This window comes from Manihot esculenta, chromosome 18 (genome assembly GCF_001659605.2).
Source record: "Manihot esculenta cultivar AM560-2 chromosome 18, M.esculenta_v8, whole genome shotgun sequence".
Lineage (NCBI taxonomy): Eukaryota > Viridiplantae > Streptophyta > Magnoliopsida > Malpighiales > Euphorbiaceae > Manihot > Manihot esculenta.
This window is the reverse complement of record NC_035178.2, coordinates 1,113,849-1,132,415: the sequence shown is the minus strand read 5'-3', so window position 1 is coordinate 1,132,415 and position 18,567 is coordinate 1,113,849. Positions and strand designations below refer to the sequence as shown.

The 18,567-nt window shown below is 35.9% G+C and overlaps 3 protein-coding genes across 3 annotated transcripts; all 3 read right to left on the bottom strand.

Moving 5' to 3' along the window:
• Positions 1-157: 157 nt before the first annotated feature.
• On the bottom strand, positions 158-3,347 carry LOC110606623 (high mobility group B protein 9). The gene is made up of 6 exons (XM_021745517.2): positions 2,688-3,347; positions 2,343-2,421; positions 2,090-2,252; positions 1,794-1,892; positions 675-1,051; positions 158-502 (listed from the first exon to the last, which is right to left on the bottom strand). Exons 1-6 carry the CDS (start codon positions 2,837-2,839, stop codon positions 389-391), a joined length of 984 nt encoding a protein of 327 aa, XP_021601209.1. The 5' UTR covers positions 2,840-3,347; the 3' UTR covers positions 158-388.
• Positions 3,348-5,255: 1,908 nt separating this feature from the next.
• On the bottom strand, positions 5,256-7,137 carry LOC110605760 (F-box protein SKIP23). Its single transcript, XM_021744386.2, has 2 exons — positions 5,702-7,137; positions 5,256-5,495 (listed from the first exon to the last, which is right to left on the bottom strand). Exon 1 carries the CDS (start codon positions 6,985-6,987, stop codon positions 5,719-5,721), a length of 1,269 nt encoding a protein of 422 aa, XP_021600078.2. The 5' UTR covers positions 6,988-7,137; the 3' UTR covers positions 5,256-5,495; positions 5,702-5,718.
• Positions 7,138-8,957: 1,820 nt separating this feature from the next.
• LOC110606979 (tRNA pseudouridine synthase A) lies at positions 8,958-10,973 on the bottom strand. Its single transcript, XM_021746014.2, has 2 exons — positions 9,440-10,973; positions 8,958-9,352 (listed from the first exon to the last, which is right to left on the bottom strand). Exons 1-2 carry the CDS (start codon positions 10,771-10,773, stop codon positions 9,040-9,042), a joined length of 1,647 nt encoding a protein of 548 aa, XP_021601706.1. The 5' UTR covers positions 10,774-10,973; the 3' UTR covers positions 8,958-9,039.
• Between the last annotated feature and the right edge of the window lie 7,594 nt (positions 10,974-18,567).

The window sequence follows — 18,567 nt, the reverse complement described above, 5'->3', positions numbered from 1 at the left end:
TCCTGCTTAGCTGATTTATTATATAAACGGATTGGAATTACTTCCAGTCTGAAACTGATGCAGCTTTAACACACCATATTTAAATTCATTGTTTTGAACCTATATATCTTTTCTTTGCAAAGAACAGGTAAATGAACAAATATACATGCGTCCCAAATTGAGAAGTCAGACAATCAGGTGTAGAACTCTGTTAGACCGTTTAAAGAATTGTCAGTTCAGGCCTTGTAGGCGTCTTCAATTTTTACATGATAGCTTAGCAAAATTTAAGGATCAACTGGCCAGTGAAGAACTAAGCACTTCATTGTAAAGGATCACATATTGATTAACTAAGCGTAATTTATATCTACACAGAGACCTGAACTAGATTCTCTGGCTATAATCTGGAGCTCTAATAATTAGCTCTGCCAACTTCCATGTTCTCCTTGAGCTTCAGTCTCTCTTTGTACTCTTTCAACTCTCTCTTGTATCTTTCCTTGTCTTTCAGCCCAATGTTCTGGTAAACCTACAAAGAAACATGTAATACAAGAATATCAATCTGAGATTGCCTCTTCCAATCTGCCAGATTACTCAATCTCTACTCATCATTTAGCAAGAGATGAGTAAAATTTAAATATCATTTCAATGCTTGAAGAACTGAAAGGTTTACTGTTTTCTTTGTGTGTGTGTATATTTACCAGTCTCTCCTCTGCACTGAGATTGCTCCACGACTGACCAATAATTTTTGTGAACTCTCGTTCTCTATTTGGGTAGAGAGATTTGAGCTTATAGTGCTTTTCAGCAAAGAAAAAGTTGTAACCACTTCTATTGGGTTTTGGGTAGCTGGGGTCCCCTGCTCTTCTGCTTCTTCTCCTCCGACCAGAGCGGCGAGTTTTACGGTTGCCAGTGTATGGAACAAGGGCATTACTATATTGAGTAATAGAAAAAGATGAATCTGGATGTTCTGGGTGATAAAGTACACCACTGAGAACCTCTGAACCCACTTGAACAGAAACCAGATACCCACAATCAAATTTCCCATCAATAGTTCCAATAGCTGAAAAAGATGAAGATCCTACATAGAAAATTTTGATAGTATGATTTAGCAAACGTTGTTGGAACAATAGTTGAGATGCTGATGCATGTGCTTGGAAAAGCTTATCCAATCATAGCAATTACGTTGTGGACCTCAGGTACAGATCTCTGTTTGTCAACAGTAATAGTTTCATATTTATGATACTAAATTCAAACCATCTCCCCTATGTATTTATGCAATCCTCCAAAAACAGGAAAATGAGGAGAATTCCTAAATGTATAAAACTAAAATAGCTCCAGTGAGGATGATAAGCACATCAAACTTGGCTTATCAAGTATCATATGACCTGAAAAAAAAGATTTAAATCCTAAAGTTTTACCATGATGCATGAGAGCAGACAAATGAATGCAAACAGAGACAACAAATAAGCAAAATGTCAAAACAAGGACAACATATGAGAATGACATGGACCATATAGCCACTTATCTGAATTATAGGATAAATGTAGTGGGACCAGAAGAAAAAAAGGGGAGATCGTGAAATTGCCAAAGTATCCAACTTTATATCAAATAATGGAAATTTCAGAGTCAAATGTCTTGCCCATAACTGTAATTCCAAACATCTCACAACAGACTATTTAACTAACTGAAAAATAGAACATTATGGGGCTGGAATTAGATCAAACATCTGTGGTGTTGGCTGAATACTCTTTTTATCCACTTACACACATTTCTTTAAAAGCAATGAAATGAAGATATTGGCAATAGTAATAACACCTCACCTTCAGCGGGCGGATCAGGATAATCCCTTATCGGTTTGGGGGAATATTCCACAATAGCCAGTTCATGTCTGCATAAAGAGTTGCTTACAGGAGATGTAGCTGCAGGGCAATAAAATTGATAAGCACAGTTAGATCAAGAACAGATGGGACAAAAACAAGTGCAAAACCTACCCCATGTTCCAAAAAAGAAAAAGGACAGGAGGACGAAATGGCACAAATGAAGCCAAAGCAGAGAAACCCATGAAAGAACGAAAGAAGTATGCAAGAAGAAGAGCCAAGAACATTCGATCAGTTACCTGTCGGAGAGCAGACTGGACCTTTAACCTTAAAGAAGTGAACTTGTTCGTAATGGTAAAGAAGGCCAAAGTAGTGTTTTCTCAGTACGAAAGAAGCACTCGTTGTTGTTGGAGAGAAATTAAACACAGAACCCACTTCCCTCCATTTCTTCTCTGCTACAACCTGTACACCATTCTCATTTCAGCCGTAGGTAGATTCTCGTTAAAGTTTATGCACCATCAAGCGATTAGATATTTAGAAACAGAGACGAACCTTCTCATAGCCACCTCTTTTTGTAGCCTCAACATATAGAACATGCAAATCCAGCTCCCGTCCTCCAATCACAGGAATCCTTAAAATAGAACCAAATAGAGTCCCAGAAGGATTAGCCAGAAGAACTATAGATATCGAAACACATGTTTCAAAAAGATCAAACCTTTACTGGTTGTTCTTAGGTGCCATATGACCCATGTACAAATAAAAAGAAAAAAAAAAACATTTTTTCACACATGCCATGTAATATTTTAATCAAACAAGGAAAACCCACCAAATAAATCGATTAAAAAAACACAAGGTGAAAAAAAAAAAGGAAATAAGAGAGGAATAAAGCAGTCTTACATAAACTTAGTACCCATTATCGAATGAAAACGCCTGAGAGTATCCCAGAAGGTTGTAGGATCCTTAACAACTTCTTCATGAGAAGTAAGAGGCGCAGGATAATGCTTGCCTTCCCCTCCATCCTGAGTAAATTTCTTGGCAACCGGCGACATTTTCTCACCGTCGCCGGAGAATCAAGAAGAGAAAAAGGGAGAACAATAATGATGATTCCAGAGATATAAGACAGTAATTAAGGGTAGCAAAGCCAGAATTAAAGAAAGAGGCCTGACGCGTGGGAGGTAACGGTTATGCAAAATTGGCTTTATCTGGCATATTTGAATGGCCAACCACAGAGAGACTGAGCAAAGTCTCAAGGGTTATTTATTTTTTACACAGGCTATGTTTATTATTACACTCTACACTCTACTGCTTACTTTTTCGTTCTCTCTCTCTCTCATGTCATTCGAAGCCTGACATGTCTTCAGATGTATGAAGCTTTCTCTTTCTTCCCACCAAACGTTGACATGCATTTGCTCTTCTTCTTCTTCTGATGAGCTTCTCTGACCATATCTTAGGGTACATCTGTAGGAAGATATAGGCTTTTGAGATTTGTATCGAGTGCAGTCCAGTGCATGTTGAGCTTGTTGCTTCGTTGCGGAGTTTAGACAAAGTTTAAAAACATATTCAAAATTTTTATATAGTTTTAATGGATTATTTTTATGTGGGTCTATTTTTTTGTCCATTATCCATACTCAAACTTGTTTTGGCCTTCCAAATATTTGCAATTCAGTAGTCTTCAAATATATATGGCCGGAATTTTTTGCAGATACTGAATCTAAAATATTTTCTTGCCTCATTCTAATTATATAAATAAAATAGAGCAATTTATTATTTAAATTATTGTTTGATGCTTTATTCAAAAATAAAATAATTTTCAATATTCATTTTGTTAATATGATAGACATTCTTTAATAACTAAAATATACTTTTAATGAATTATAAATTGAATATTATATTATTTATATTAAATTATTAACAGTTTTAATTCATTATCAATGGATTTCCACTGAATAATTATTGTATTAGTATAAATATATTTCTAATTGAATAACTTATTTTTCTTTAAAAATAAAAGTAATATATTTTGAATTTTATCGTCGTTCAGCCACTATTTATTCTAATAAAGAAAGGTGAATAAAACTAATTCCTTGCCATTTAATTTATAAATAATATTAAATTCAGTAATTATTAATTTTGAATTTAATCATTGTTGAGATCTCCCTGAACGGAAAGGTTATAATGATTAAAGTTATGCAAAAGATTTGCTAGTCAAATAAATGATAATAAGAAGTATTTCTCATAAATGCCTCAGATCATTCTTAATCTTTTTAACTGGAAAGCTTTTCTTATTTAAATTAATAACATGTGTACATACTTATTACCATTTGACTATACAATAACAATATCAATTTGGTAATATTAACTATAAATTTATTCTTATTTTAATTGTGTTATATACATACTTATAATAATCTGAATATATAATAAAGATTACATCAATTTCATTAATCAGATATATTTACTGTGAGCTTGAGTATATAGTTATTTAGAATTCAATCTATTAGATTCGTCTTTGAGATTTTTAAGTTTTCTGATAAGCTAATCTGAGGAGAAAATCTTCCTCGACTTGAAGGGAAGGCTATTTTCAATTGCATTGCAGATGTTCAAAGGAGCGAAAATTTCCTTGGAATTTCAACTTTACGATCAACTTATGAGGCAATTCTAATCAACATCAACAATCATCTAAAAGGCTTTTTATTTCTTGCACTCTTCCTAGCCATTTTTATAATTACTTGGGCCTCATTCATTCAGGTTTTGTATTCATTATGAAATAGCTTATGCCGTAAAGTAAAATAGCAAAAGTGAAGGGCAAATTTAAAAAAATTAAAGTGATTATACAATATTCTATTTAATTTTATGATTAACTATTTCATTTTTTTTTATTTTAAAGATCATATGCAATCATTTCATTTTATTATTTATTTTTCATTGTAAAAATTAAATATTCTTTGAGATGTTGTTTTAGCAATTGTTAACAAGACCAGCTCGGGACCTCTGGCGTCTGGGAGAAAGACAACTGAAGTAGAGACCAGTTATCTCTTCCTCTTTGGACCTCTTAGTCCACATAATTACCCTAGCCCAATTGCCTATACAAAGCTGAGCAAATTTTAACTGTAGGCCCCACAATAAATTATATATAGTATTCAGAATATCAATTCAATTAAAAAGAATAGAAAAGAAAAGAAATGAACCCTTTACTTGCTAACTTAAGAGGCTTGATTCCCCAATATTTCAGATGCAACTGATAATATAAAACTCATTTTCACATCAATAACATTCAGGCAAAGGCCATTTGTCAAATGCTTCAAAGCATAATCTCCAAACGTCTTGATTATAGACAAGGGAAGAAATTAAGGGAACTATTACCTATGCCAGAATATCTGAAGTGTATTTATGCATACTGAATTTGTTAATCAGATGCAATATCTCTTACTTCCAATGAAACATATCACTGCATCTAAGCACAAATAAAAGCTAAATAAACTATCATTGCAACAACGTTGATACTTGTATCTGAAAAGCATTGCGGGATTCTCAATCTCTCATCACAAAGATAAGAATGTCTCTAGCCTCACACGTTGAATTTTCTAAACAAATACAATTTCAAGATACCTAAATGAAATTTTTCATTTGTATTTTTCAAGATTTAGGAAAACTCTAGATGCTTACAATACCCTGTTGAAACGTTACCTCCAATCATTCATGAATCTGAAGGAAAAACAAAACAAAAGTTTTAGATCATCAATAAGGAATAAAATTTTGCTGTAATGAACTCACGCTGAGATCCAATACCTTGAAAAGTAGTACCATAAACAAGCAAATCATACAGCAAAGAACAGCATATCTATGCAATAAGTTGCTAAAGCAGAGTAATTATGCATATTAAGCACATATAGAGAAACAGCTGCACTTACATCCAACAATCTTGGAATTAGAATGGATTGGGAGAAATCCAAATCGGCGGAGGCCATGGTGATCGAGAAAGAAAATTCCGTGGATAACAAGGTAAAGCCTCAATGCTTCCATCCCATAACTTGAAAATGCCCAAATCATGTTCTCGAAAATGGCCATCATAATTAGTTTCAGAATAATCATCGGTATGATATATGCAATTTCCGATGCAACCAGAGAAATCTGTAGCTGACAATGACAGTGAGCTATTTTCACCGATGAACAACACCTTATCCCCCAAGTTTCTAACCCTTACCCACCGTGGTCCACTCCGGTCAAGCCTAAAAACTTCAAACCGAATTGTTCTATAGAGTATATATTGCTGCATAAAAGGATGATCGTCCTGGAATTCAAGATCCAAATACCTGGTTACCAATAATAATTCATCTGCTGAACTAACCAAATACTGCATATCACCACCAGCTTGGCTCGGAGTCTCGATAAATGAAACCTCGGGTGAATAGCCGGTGAGATCACAAACTGCAATTTGGCCGGATTTATTGACCGCGTAAAAGAATCCATTCAAGTATATAACATCTTCGCAAAAAGAGCGAGCATTTTCTATGATAGTCCAGGATTGGCTTCGATTACTACAGTAAGCCAAATCACCTGTTTGATTAAGAATCGCTATGGCTGTGAAATTGATCGCCTTCAATGGACTGGATGATAAAGCGATTTTCTTGATGAAACCATCACGCATTTGTCTCAGGCTACACGTGTAACGACCGCCCGACGAGTTCTGAAGCGTGTATTCTTGACCGATATTGGAGTAATTGAAGCCAACAACATTAGGAAAACTCGAGAGCGAAGGCAAAGTGGACTTGGCTCGCGTAAGAGGGTTTATGAGAAGGACTAAAGGGGAGTCATCCAGGAGTATGAGCCAGCCGTGAGAAGAGCCGCAGTGGCGCTTGAGATGGGAGGCCTCAGGGAGGTTGAGGAAGTGGTAATTGTTGGTGGAGAGGTCGAAGAAAGCGCGGTGAGATTTGTTGGATTGTGATTGAGGGAGCATGAGCCATGGGAGCTGAGGAGGGAGATGGTAGGGGGTTCCCGAAATAGAGGATCGCCAATTGCGACATACGGCTCGACAGTGGATGTAATCGGCGTAAACTTTGATTCTTTTCGAGATTGTCTCTAGGAGTTCAGGGAGGAGCTGAGTCCAGTCCACCGCCATGTCTTCTCGCGTCTCTCTCACCGGCGAAAATTCCATCCAATCATTTGCTCGAATATGCATTTGCATTTGCATTTGCATTTGCCTCACAACGAGGATTGGTTTTGCGGTATGTTTTAACTGCGGATGACGTGGACGGCGATGATTCAACTGGATGGTCTTGTAGATTAGGTTAGGACCGGCGAGCTCTGTTTTCTTTTAAGCTTCTATTCCTATTCATCTTTACACCTACATAGCCATAGTTTTTTTTTCGTTTTATTTTTCATTTGAATGGAATTATAAATTTTACCAGAATAGAAAAAGAGAATTAATGTATTAGAATTTAGAAATAATTATAAAAAATTAATTTAAAGTCTTATATTTTAATTTATAATAAAAAAATTATATTTTTTATAATTATTTTAAATATTACTGATAAATTATAATTTAATATCTCATTTTTAATAAAAATATATTTTAGCTTTATATTTTTAAATTTAATTTATTATTTTTATTAATAAAATAATTTTTAATTAAAATTAATCCTTATATTTTTATAAATTAATTTTAAATATTGCAATTACTAATAATTTTTTATAATTATAAATTAATTTCTCTTGTTTATTAAATTTTAATTTTTTATATGTAAAAAATAGTAAAATAAAAATAAAATAAAAATTTTAATATTTTCATTATTCTAATTAATAAAAAATCATTGAAAGGAAAAAATTAAACCAAAAAGAATTTTTTGAATTTAAATTTAAATGTATATTATATCAAGATTCTTATTTAAATATTATTTTATTAATTTATTTTAAAATATTAAATTTAATAAACATGTGAGATTAATTGTAAAAAAATATATATAAATACTTATTTGTAAATAATTATAATATTTAAAATTAATTTATAAAAATATACAAATAAATTATAACTAAAGAAACTGTTTTATAATAAAGTAAAACTTTATAATTATATTATCTGAACTAAATTATATATTTTATAAAATTTTAAAAATTAAAATATAATTTATTATAATTAAAAATTATTTTTAATTAATTAATTTTTAAATGACACGTGAACATTTATTAATATATTAAATATAAAATTTTACTTTATTAACGTGATTTTTTTATCACAAATTAAATTATAATACCCTATTTAAAAAAAACATTACAAAGTAATTTTTTAAAATTATCCTGGTATTTATTATGCTTGTTTAAAAGTGATTTTACATACAATGGGAAAGTTGATACATATTAGAAGAAAAAAAAAAAGAAAGAGAAATTTAAACCAAATGACATGAACAGTTGATTACTCATGATGTTAACGCTGTGAGCAACAAATCACCCAGTTCACTTCTGAAAACGAAATTACAAGAGAAGAGTGCCTAGAAGCTTACAAACGTCTCACTTAGTTCGTCCCTTGGCATTCGACAATAAAGAATTGTAACACTTAAGTCCGTCCATAGTGTTTGGTGCAAGATGGATAAATATTGACCAGCGAGGTGAAATTGCATCTCCGCTATGAAAAATCAGAAATTAGGCCAACTCAATTAAAATGGCCGAACAGAATGCCTAAAAAGGAAAAATATCTGCTTCATAAACAATGCTAAATAAGGTGGGGAAAAAATTTACAAACATTTGAATTCCAGAACCGGTAACTATTTCAGTTGCTCTCTACCTTAACCCTAATTTAGACTATTTAAATGGATCGAATCTAGACAACAATTTCTCCATTAAGATATGCTTAAGGTCAGATAGCTATGCTTTTCTTTCTTTTGAAAAGCGCAGCTAGTAACATGCCAATCAAACAATGAAAGTTCCTCCAAGGGATGCTTTTATGAGTTTAATAAGATGTCATATGATATGAACGTCTGTTAGTATATGATTTTGCATAACACCTTAAAACTAAATATATACCATGTCCTTCTGCTAAAAAAAACAAACAAACTTGTATCTTTCAAGTTGTATTCAAACTTGACCAATAGGTTAACTAAAAGTGACAGGTAACTCAAAAAATGTAAGCATGAAAAAAACCTGCCAAAACTAATTAAATTTTTTGCAATTAAGTGGAGAGCAAATAAAAGTTTCTATTGATGGAATAACCAGGTCAAAAGACCATAATAATAGCAGTAAGACAAGTGATAGTGTTCTACATTTCCTTCGCCAAGTTCACTTCAGCACTTTTCTCAGCATTGGTATCTGCACAATTGCTAACACGCAGATCGGGATAGTTTCTGTGGTTCAGAGAATGCAACCATAGGGCCACCGCTCCTTCCTTGTGTTCTGTTGACGCAACATGAGAGTATATATGCTTCATCTTGAAGTCCTCTGCCACTTCTTCATAATCTTTCATTGAGAGTTCTTCATGGCTGTCTTTCCATTTCTGGTTATAGGACGCGAAGAGGCACTCATCCAAGTATAACCCAACCTCAGGAGCTGTAGGCACATTAATGCTCACATCCCTGCAAATTTCAATCTAACATGGATTAGGGAAAAACAAAATTTATTAGCAAAGCAGCAAACTTTAAATTAAACAGATAAGTGCTTACTTTTGTAATGCAGTTGATATCAATGACTCGGGGGCACAATTCCTCACAATTGCCACAGCAAGACCAATCATTTTCCTAATCTGATGAAGCATGAAACTCTGCCCTACAACTTCACACTTGACGAATTCAATGCCATCAACAGTAACTGTGGTCTTTGCATCAAAGGAAATAATGTACCGCCTGGCAGAAGGATCTTCAGCCTTGGTTCTTGTTGTAAAATTATGAAAATTGTGACTCCCCACGTAATACTTCAATATTCGATTGAATCTCTCCTTTTCCTTCTCTCCATAACAAAACTCACTTCCTATAGTAACTTGCTTGCCTCCATTAACTTTCTCTTCACTGATAACAACCTTCTGATCTCTCTCTATGGTTTCTGGTTTTGTATCCGCATCACTGGTATGTTCCACAGACTCCATAATCTCCTCTTTACCATCAGGCTCATTATTAGCATCTACATCGTTAGACAAAATGGCAGATTCAGGTATTGCAGGTCGTGTTTCAGTATCCTCATTTCGAGGGACCTCAGCTTCCTTAACGAGTTCAGCATTTGTATTATCACAATCAGCATTATCCGCAGGCATCCTAATATCCTCAATAACTTCAGGTTTCACAGCATAATCACCATCATTCAGTGAAATGTCTGTTTGAGAAACCACGGATTTTGATTCAAAACTCCGTTTACCCACCGCGCCAACTACCTTACGCCCTCTCTCTGAACACTCGAAACACTTAACAAGCTCGTTATCAGACCCCAAACTAGCCAATACGCTCTCCCTATCAGGATGCGAACATGGATCAAGAGCAAAAACAGGAATCAGATAGACATACCTTCTACGATCACAAAACTTCTTGGCATTAAACGACGCCGTCACTCGCTTGTACCCGAAGATCCTAATCTGCGACGAAAGATTCGAATTTAAGCGTTCAACCAGCCCAGGTGGGTCGATGTAGAAGCGTCCGGAGACCACCTGTCCCACGGCACTCACGCCCTTATCAGTACGAGCCGAGCGAGCCCAGTCATACCGCTTGGAGTTGCCACGGTCCTGTTCTGGGACGGCACCAGAGTGAAATAGAGCTTCTTCGAGGTCACCTTCGATAGTTTTGGCCCCTGGATTCTTCTGCATTCCCTGGTAGCCCACGCCGCAGTACGCGAAGAAAATCGCAATTTTGCGGCGCTTGTATCTTTGCTTTTTGATCGTCGTGGTATCGCCGGGTGCTGTCGTGACAGTTTCTTCATCGTCGGAAGTGGTGGTGGACATTTTAGGCTTTTTAAGCTCTGGTTCTTGTTGCGGTGGTGGGGATTTGGTGGATTTTGAATCTGGATTTTCCATTTTCACTGATTAAAATCCGAGTTTTACATTAAATTTCCTCAGATGTCTGATTGTCTGTACCCTGGCAAAACCCTAGAATCGTAATACTAGTATTTTCAGTATTATAGTAATGTTACTCCGCGGTCAGTTTTAGACATATACACCTCGTTCCCGAGTTAATGATCAATCAGCAACCGTAGGATCAAGGCATACTCTCTGATTCTGTTGGCGCTGCTGACAAGCAAGTAGATCCATGATATGCGAGGTCTACTCTTCACGAAATCTCGAGTCTATTTGCTAATGAACTAATGTTAATGATTACGCGTCTATATGGGGATACTGAGATTTGAATTACAAACATCTTGAGTCTTAAAAACTAAAGTAATGGTTAATTAAATTATTCTAGCTGATTGTTTTTTGAAAAAAATGTAGAGTATTAAAAGGAACAAATTTAATAACTATTGAAATTTTATTTTTATATTTTTAATTATTTTAGTATAAATTTCAATAAAATGTTAAATGATTATTAATTTTTTAAATAAAAAGTTAAATTCATATTAAAAATATTGATAATTCCCTTGCCTAATAGAAATAGAGTTGTGCCATAATTGATCAATTCTGCAAGTAAGATAACATTGAGATTGTTGACATCTGCAGCGGTTATTTTGACGCTTAAATTAGTAAATTAAAAAGAAAAGGCGAATATGTGGAATTGCTTAAAATTCAAGAGCAATTACATAAAAATTGCATACCTTTTTGTTTCTATAATCGTAGCTTTTATATTGTAAAAATATAGAGTTAATTATAACATTTCCTAAAAATCTGACAATAATATGACCGACTAATTGATAAGAGATCTCGCCGGCTAATTGATCGATGATTCCTTGATCATAGGCACACTAGAGATCTACTGGATCGTACCTGCTAATAGTAACTCTATATGAAGACTCAAAATTTTCGGGAGAGGGCGAGTCTTGATGAAGAACCGGGTGCTACAGTGTCTAGGTCTTTCTTTCCACAGGCAAGACTATGTATTATCTTATCACACTCTTGTCATGTAGCCCTATTTTATGATGACAACTCATGATTTAGTTTGGGCGATCGTTGTGTTACATCAGAGGTCCCCTGCTGGTCTTTGATTCTTCGTATTCGAAGGTGATAGTTGTTTTTACGATCTGGAGCACGTGGCTAATTTAGATTGGCCTATCTCTGTTCACGTTGTTTCGCCTTCTCCTGCCCATCAATGATGACTTCATTGTTTCTCGAGCAGCATTTAAAGCCTGCCGTCGAAACTGCCATATAAGAACTATTATTTTTCTCCAAATATTACTTTTGCTAAAAACTGTCGTCTTTGATTTAGAAAAGACTTGGTCACTCCTTTTTTCACTCATACTTCCTTGATTTTTACGGTAATTCCTGTTAGCTTTTTCCTTTTAAAATGAATAGGAATACTTCCTCTTCTTCTCTTACTCCCGGTGAAAGTTTTGCCTCAAACTCCTCCTTCGATGGCCCCATCCGCACACCAGCTCCTATCATTCCACTGAGGGCAGCTCATAAAAGTGAAGGCAGCCTAATCAGTAATATCCCTACCATACTAACATAGCAAGTTATAGATTGCCTTCATAACAAATACCAACTTTCTCGAGAAACCTTACATGTCTTTGCTCCATTTTCAAGCGTTCGCGTGGATGATCAGATCCCTGTGGAGGATACCGTAGTCTACTGACTGTGCGGTTGTTGAAGCCGGTCAAAAATAACCTTTTCAGTTATCAACAATCTTACAACTGCAGATAGTGGTGAAAGGATCGAACCCACAGGGAATTGATACTTACCTATCTTTCTTATTAAGACCAAGAAAACAAACTAAAAACAAAATAAAAGTAAATTGCAAGTAAAGTAAATCAATTAAACTAATGATGAAAGCAATAGAGTAAAGCAAATAACAAAAGAAAAGAAGATTCAATAATGAGAAAAGCTCTATTTGAAGAATTGGATCCACTTCAGTTGTTAGGATTGATCATTGATACTTAGGTTCCTTTGTTTGATTCAATAAATTAGTTATGGAGATGGAAGACGCTTCTCACCACCATATCCCTCCTTAAGCATAAATTAATTAGGGAACATCCTCTAACCAATCACTAATCAACAAGTTGCCAAGGAACGTCCTTGGGCCTTAGACATCTAACAACTGTCAATTGCATTAAGAAATAGAGAGACCTAATTCTAGCTACCCAAACGCATAGTGATATCGCTAGATCATACAATTTTCTTAGTTTTTACACCAAGAGTTACTTGTGTTTGAATAATCCAAGCAATTACGGACTTAAAACTATCCAAACTAACAATTTATTACCTTGCAATCAAGAATCAATTGGCCATATTGATCAAAATAACAAAGCAACAATGGAATTAAGCATGAGATTGCATGAATATTGAAAAATAAAAGTTAAACAATGTGTGTTCAGATCTCCCAATCCATAAAACAACTAAAGTATCAACCAATCTTCAACTAGAAATAAAGGTTTCAGCCACTCATGACTGAAACAAAACCAAAAATAAAGAAAGAGATGAAGAAGAGATATAACCACTTGCAATCCCGTATGTGTGTACAAGGAGAGTAGAAAAAGCATGGGGAGGCTCTTTATGTGTCTTTTTATAGTTGAAAGTGTTGCCCTAGGTCTCCTTGCTGCCCAAGTTGCTGCCCTTGCCGCCCAAGTGTATATTAGTGAGGTGGAGCCTCTTTTTGAATTTTGAATTTTCAATGTGCAAGACTTGGGGGCAAGTATGTCTTCTTTGGCTTCCTTAACAAGCTGAGTTTTGAATTTCAAATTTTAAATATGCATCTTCTTGAGATTTGGCTTCCTCAATAAGGAAAGGGATTCTTGAAGATTTGAAATTTGAATTTCAAATTGCTCTGCTGACTACACTTTCCTTATTTGTCACTTTCCTTATTTAACATTTTCCTTAATAAGCTGAATCTTGAATTTTGAATTTTGAATGCTCTTGGAGATTTGAAATTTGAATTTCAAATTACTTTCCTTGTTTGTCTTCTCTTCAGTTGCAACTTGGCATGCTTGCTCTCCTTTGTTCCATTTTAGGCAGTTTTAAGGGCATTTTCTCCAAATTACCTCTTTACACCATTTTTCTGCAAAATAAGATCAAAATCACAAAATTAGGCAGAAAAAGTGTAAATTAACATCAATAACATCATGATAAAATGGTCTAAATTTGGACTGATCATCTACGAAGAGCAACTAAAGGCGAGTCTTTGATTCCCTATGGACCCATTTTTCGCTGAGGTCCTTCGATTCTATAAACTTTCAGTCCCCCAACTGCATTCCAATAGTTGGAAAATCTTAGTGGCCTTCCAGTTTGTTTATTTTAATAACAATATTGAGCCGAGCGTGACCTTCTTTTTTCAGTTGTATCAATTGGACACTCAAAGAAACGAGGAGTTCTAATTTTTCAACGGAAGAAAATACCAAATACAGTTTGACCGGATACTTTCTTCACTAAAGTGATGGAAGAACAAGTTTTTTATCATCTATCATCGGACGTCTGGGGGTTTTGGACGCCTCCGAATGAGCTAGAGCATGTGGATGGAGCTGAGGAAGGATGGAGCCTAACTAAGGAGGGATAAGGAAGAGGCTTTAGACTTCCTCCAGATGATGGGCACGTCCTAGAAAATGGATATTACCAAGGCGGTAAGGAACGTCGTCTTATCTTGGTAGAGCCTTCTTCAGATGAGCTAGGCTTGGGGTCCTTACCCGCCTAGCCTTCCCTACCTCAGGGAATGCATCTCTCTGGCTATCGAGCAGGATATTTCTCTTTTCAGCCCTTTTTGTATTTCAAACTGCCTTACTTACTCATATTTTATTTTATGCAGATACGCCGGGTTGAAGAACAAATTTGCCGAAGTAACACTTGCTACCTGAAAAGGCAAGGCTATTACTGGAGTGACCACGCCTCCACCTAAGCGTGCTCGCTGCGCTGAGGAGGTCATCATGCTTCCTCCATACCCTCCTACAATAGAATAAACGGTCTCTGCTAAGCCCGAGTATTCTACAAAGGGTGCCTCTGTAGCAGTCCCTACCCCTACTGAGCCCATTTCAGCAAATGTAGGGGTCGAGTCCTTGTGGCCTCGTAGCATCTAACTCCTGAAGCTAGCGCTGACCCGAATGACCTCTTTTCTTGAGGAACCTAACCTGTTAGTCCTAATAGCCAAGAATGCTTTGAGGCTTGGGGACCGTCATCGCCTGAACGAGGTCAAGATAGATGAGTTTTTTGACAATATCATGCATTCTTCCATGGAGAGCGTCCTCTGTGCGTACATGGCCAAAGAGCGTAATAAGGCTCTGAGAGAGTTCGAGACTCAAAGACAGATAGAAGACTTCTGGAAGAGGAATACTTGAGGCTAAAGACTTAGGTTGATGAAGTGGAGGGAACCATTAAAGAGACACTGGAGTTGGTAGACAAGCTCCAAGTAGACTTGGGTAAGGCCAATGCCTCCAAGCTTGCCCTTGAGAACTGGGCGAAGAGTGTCGAGGATCAAGTGGGCATGTGCACGTAATTCCAACACATTTTCCTACTATTCTTAGCATTAATTTGAGTGTTTTTCTAATTAATTTTGTATTTTTTGTTATATTTCTCAGAAAAGCAAAAGAGAAGCAGATTTGATAAAAAGTGGTTTAAAAGCGTTGAAATTGACTTGACCAGCGATTTAGACAAACCCATCAGATGATCATACTTCACAAAAATTAAGAATCGTCCAGACCCACAAGCTGAGTTAACCATTTTCAGTCAATAGATTTGCCCAAACCACAAGGCAAATCAACAGTTTATACAGAACCTAACAGTGAGCAGGAAAAAATTTAAATTTGAATTTAAGAAGACCAGGTCTCCTTATTAAAAGCTGCAGGATCCACTCGACTTTCCCTCTTTGAGTGCAATATAATATCCTCCTCAAATCAAGGAGTTATCTCCTTAGAAGAAATATATTAAAGAAAGGATTCCAAATTCAAAGCAGAGAAAAATTTCTATTCCCAAAAGGACTTTACTAAGGTTAAGCACTTATATAAGCCGATCTTTGAGGACAGCCGGACATACACGACCCATCATCCTTCATCTTGAATTCTCTCTTCTCTTTTGTATTTTTTTTCAAAGTCATGAGTGGCTAAACTCTTTATTTCTAGTTGAAATTAGGGTGAAATTTCAGTTCATACATGAATTGTGAAATCTAGATACAATTATTCATCTTTTATTCTTTCTATATTTATGCAAATTCAGTTCTTCATATTATTATTGCTTTGTTATTTGAGTAATAGGACCCATTGTTCATAATTTTAAGATAATATATTGTTAGTTTGAATGCATGAAGTTCGTAATTGCTTAGATTATTCAACAACAAAAAACAATTAGTGTAACCCACTAAGAAATTGCATGATCTAACTTAAACTCACAAAGCGGTTTGGATTATTGGTTAGAATTAAGTCTCTCTAATTCTTAAGACAATTGATAAATAAAATCCCAAAGACGTTCTTTGGGCGATTTGTTGGCTAGGGTTAGTCAGTGAATATTTTCTAATTAATTTAAACCTAAGTAGAGATTGGTTATATAAAGCGTCTTTCATAACTATAACTAATTTATATTTATTGGAACGAATAAAGATATTTTTATTTTGATGATAAATTCCCAAACTGAAATGGATCCTACACTTCAACTAGAATTTATTTACATTGATTTATTTCTCTTTTGATTATCGCTTTCCTTAAATGCTTTGATACTTAATTCATCATCAAAACCCCCCTTTTTGCTTTTGTTGTTTATTTTCCTAGTCATTGTTTAGAAATTTATAGTATCAATTGCCTGTGGATTTGATCATATTCTCTCTATATACAATTCATATTTATTGGTTTTTAATAGGTTATTTTTTATGGCTTCGACACCCATCAGCATGCTTCAATACCAATTCCAGGAGCTGTAGTCTTAGGCCGAAGGGGCCCAGGTTGCCTCTAATAGGATCACTGAACTTAAAACAAAATTTCAAGAGATAGTGACCTAGGGTGGAGATATGTTACAAGGTCAAGGCTCTGTTAAGAATGAGCTTATCATGTGATTTCCTGCAGAGGACTTCTCCTGGATTGACGACATCTTTCCGGACGAGGATGATGATGATGATGGGCGGGAAAAGGAAAGGGTAATTGAAGACAATCCTCCTGACTTGGCTTCTACTGTAATAGTAAATAGTGAACTTATAACAGAAGCTCAGGAGGAGGCAATTAATGTTATTCCTCCTGCCCTGTAATACTCCTTTATTTGAATGAAAAAACTTTTCATTTTATTGTTTTGTATGATCGGTACTCGTCCAATTATTGTTAATAAGACTTAAATAATCTCTTTAAAAAATTGTTAAGGGGTCGACACCCTTCCATAACACATAGTTATTGGCCTATCTAGCAGCCATAAAATAAATAACTTGAAAATTTTGAAAAATGGGATCAACACTTGAACATGTGGCTTGGCGGATACTGACTCGTGGTTGTCAAAACCGGTCAAAAATAAATGTAATATCCGGCTAAACCTCGGCATCGAAATTCCTACTTTCTGGCGGAATCTCCGTTGGAATCCGAAATTTTCTTGGATGTCGGAAGCCTTCTAGAAGGGTAAAATAAAGGTTTTCTAAAATATTTTTATATGTTTTTATGGTTTGATCAAGAAAGAAAATTGAGTTTTGAAAGAAAAGAAAGTTTTGAAGGGAAATGCTAGGTTCGGCCGCCGAAGGTGGCTCCCTTTTGCTGCCGCCGAACATGGTGGAGTTGTGGAAGCACCTTTGGCCTCCGAAGGTGGTCTGGCCAGCCACCTATAAAAGGCCCTATGTTCGAAAATGGGCGAGTTTTTCTCTCTCCATTTTTGGGCAAAGGTGAGTTCTTGACCCTCCATGGTTGATTTTATGTTTTCCTTCAAATCTCCCAGAGTTTTTATGAGTTTTTACCATGTTTTGAAGATTTTAAGCTAAGATCAAGGTTTTAGAAGCTTGGAGACTTTCGGAGTTCGTTTCTCCACATCTCCAAGTTTGGGATCGCATCTCCTCTCGATCTTCAAGAGGTAAGTGTAGATCCTCCTCTTTTTTCATGTTTTAAGTAAGTTTTAAGAAGGGGTTAAGGGTTTTAATGCATGTTTAGAGTACATCTAAAATGTTAGGGTTTATGTACCTTTTATGTTAAATGTATGCTTAATGTGATGTTTGTTGGGGTATAAGCTAGTTTTAAGCCCCTAAATGCTTGAAAATATGTTTATGCATGCTTTTGTGTGAGTTGGTATGAGTTGAGAGGCTTTGGGGTGGCTGGATGTGCATGTGAGGCTCGGGTTTTGCCCTTTGGGAGAGCCCAGGTTCGGCGGCCGAAGCTAGTTTCGGCCGCCGAACCTGCCTGGAGGCAGCTTTAGGCCACCTAAACTCGCCCTCGAAAGTTTAGACTTTTGGCTCTGGAGGGGAGTTTCGGCCGCCGAACCTGCCGCCGAAGGTTGTGACTTTTGGCTCTGGAAGGACTTTCGGCCGCCGAACCCTGCCCCCGAAAGTGCTTAACTTTCGGCTCTGGAGGGACTTTTGGCCGCCGAACCTGCCGCCGAAAGTGCCCTGTCCAGCCTTCCTTTGCATGTTTTCTATGAATGTTTTGTGATGTTTTAGGGAGTTTTTGGGGGAGATGTTTAGAGTTATGTTAGAGTATGTTTGGTTCCTCATTTGAGTCCACCTGCGTAGGATCGGACCTGAGAGACCGAGGAGGTCAGCAGTGAGCTAGCTGCTACAGAGTCAGTAAA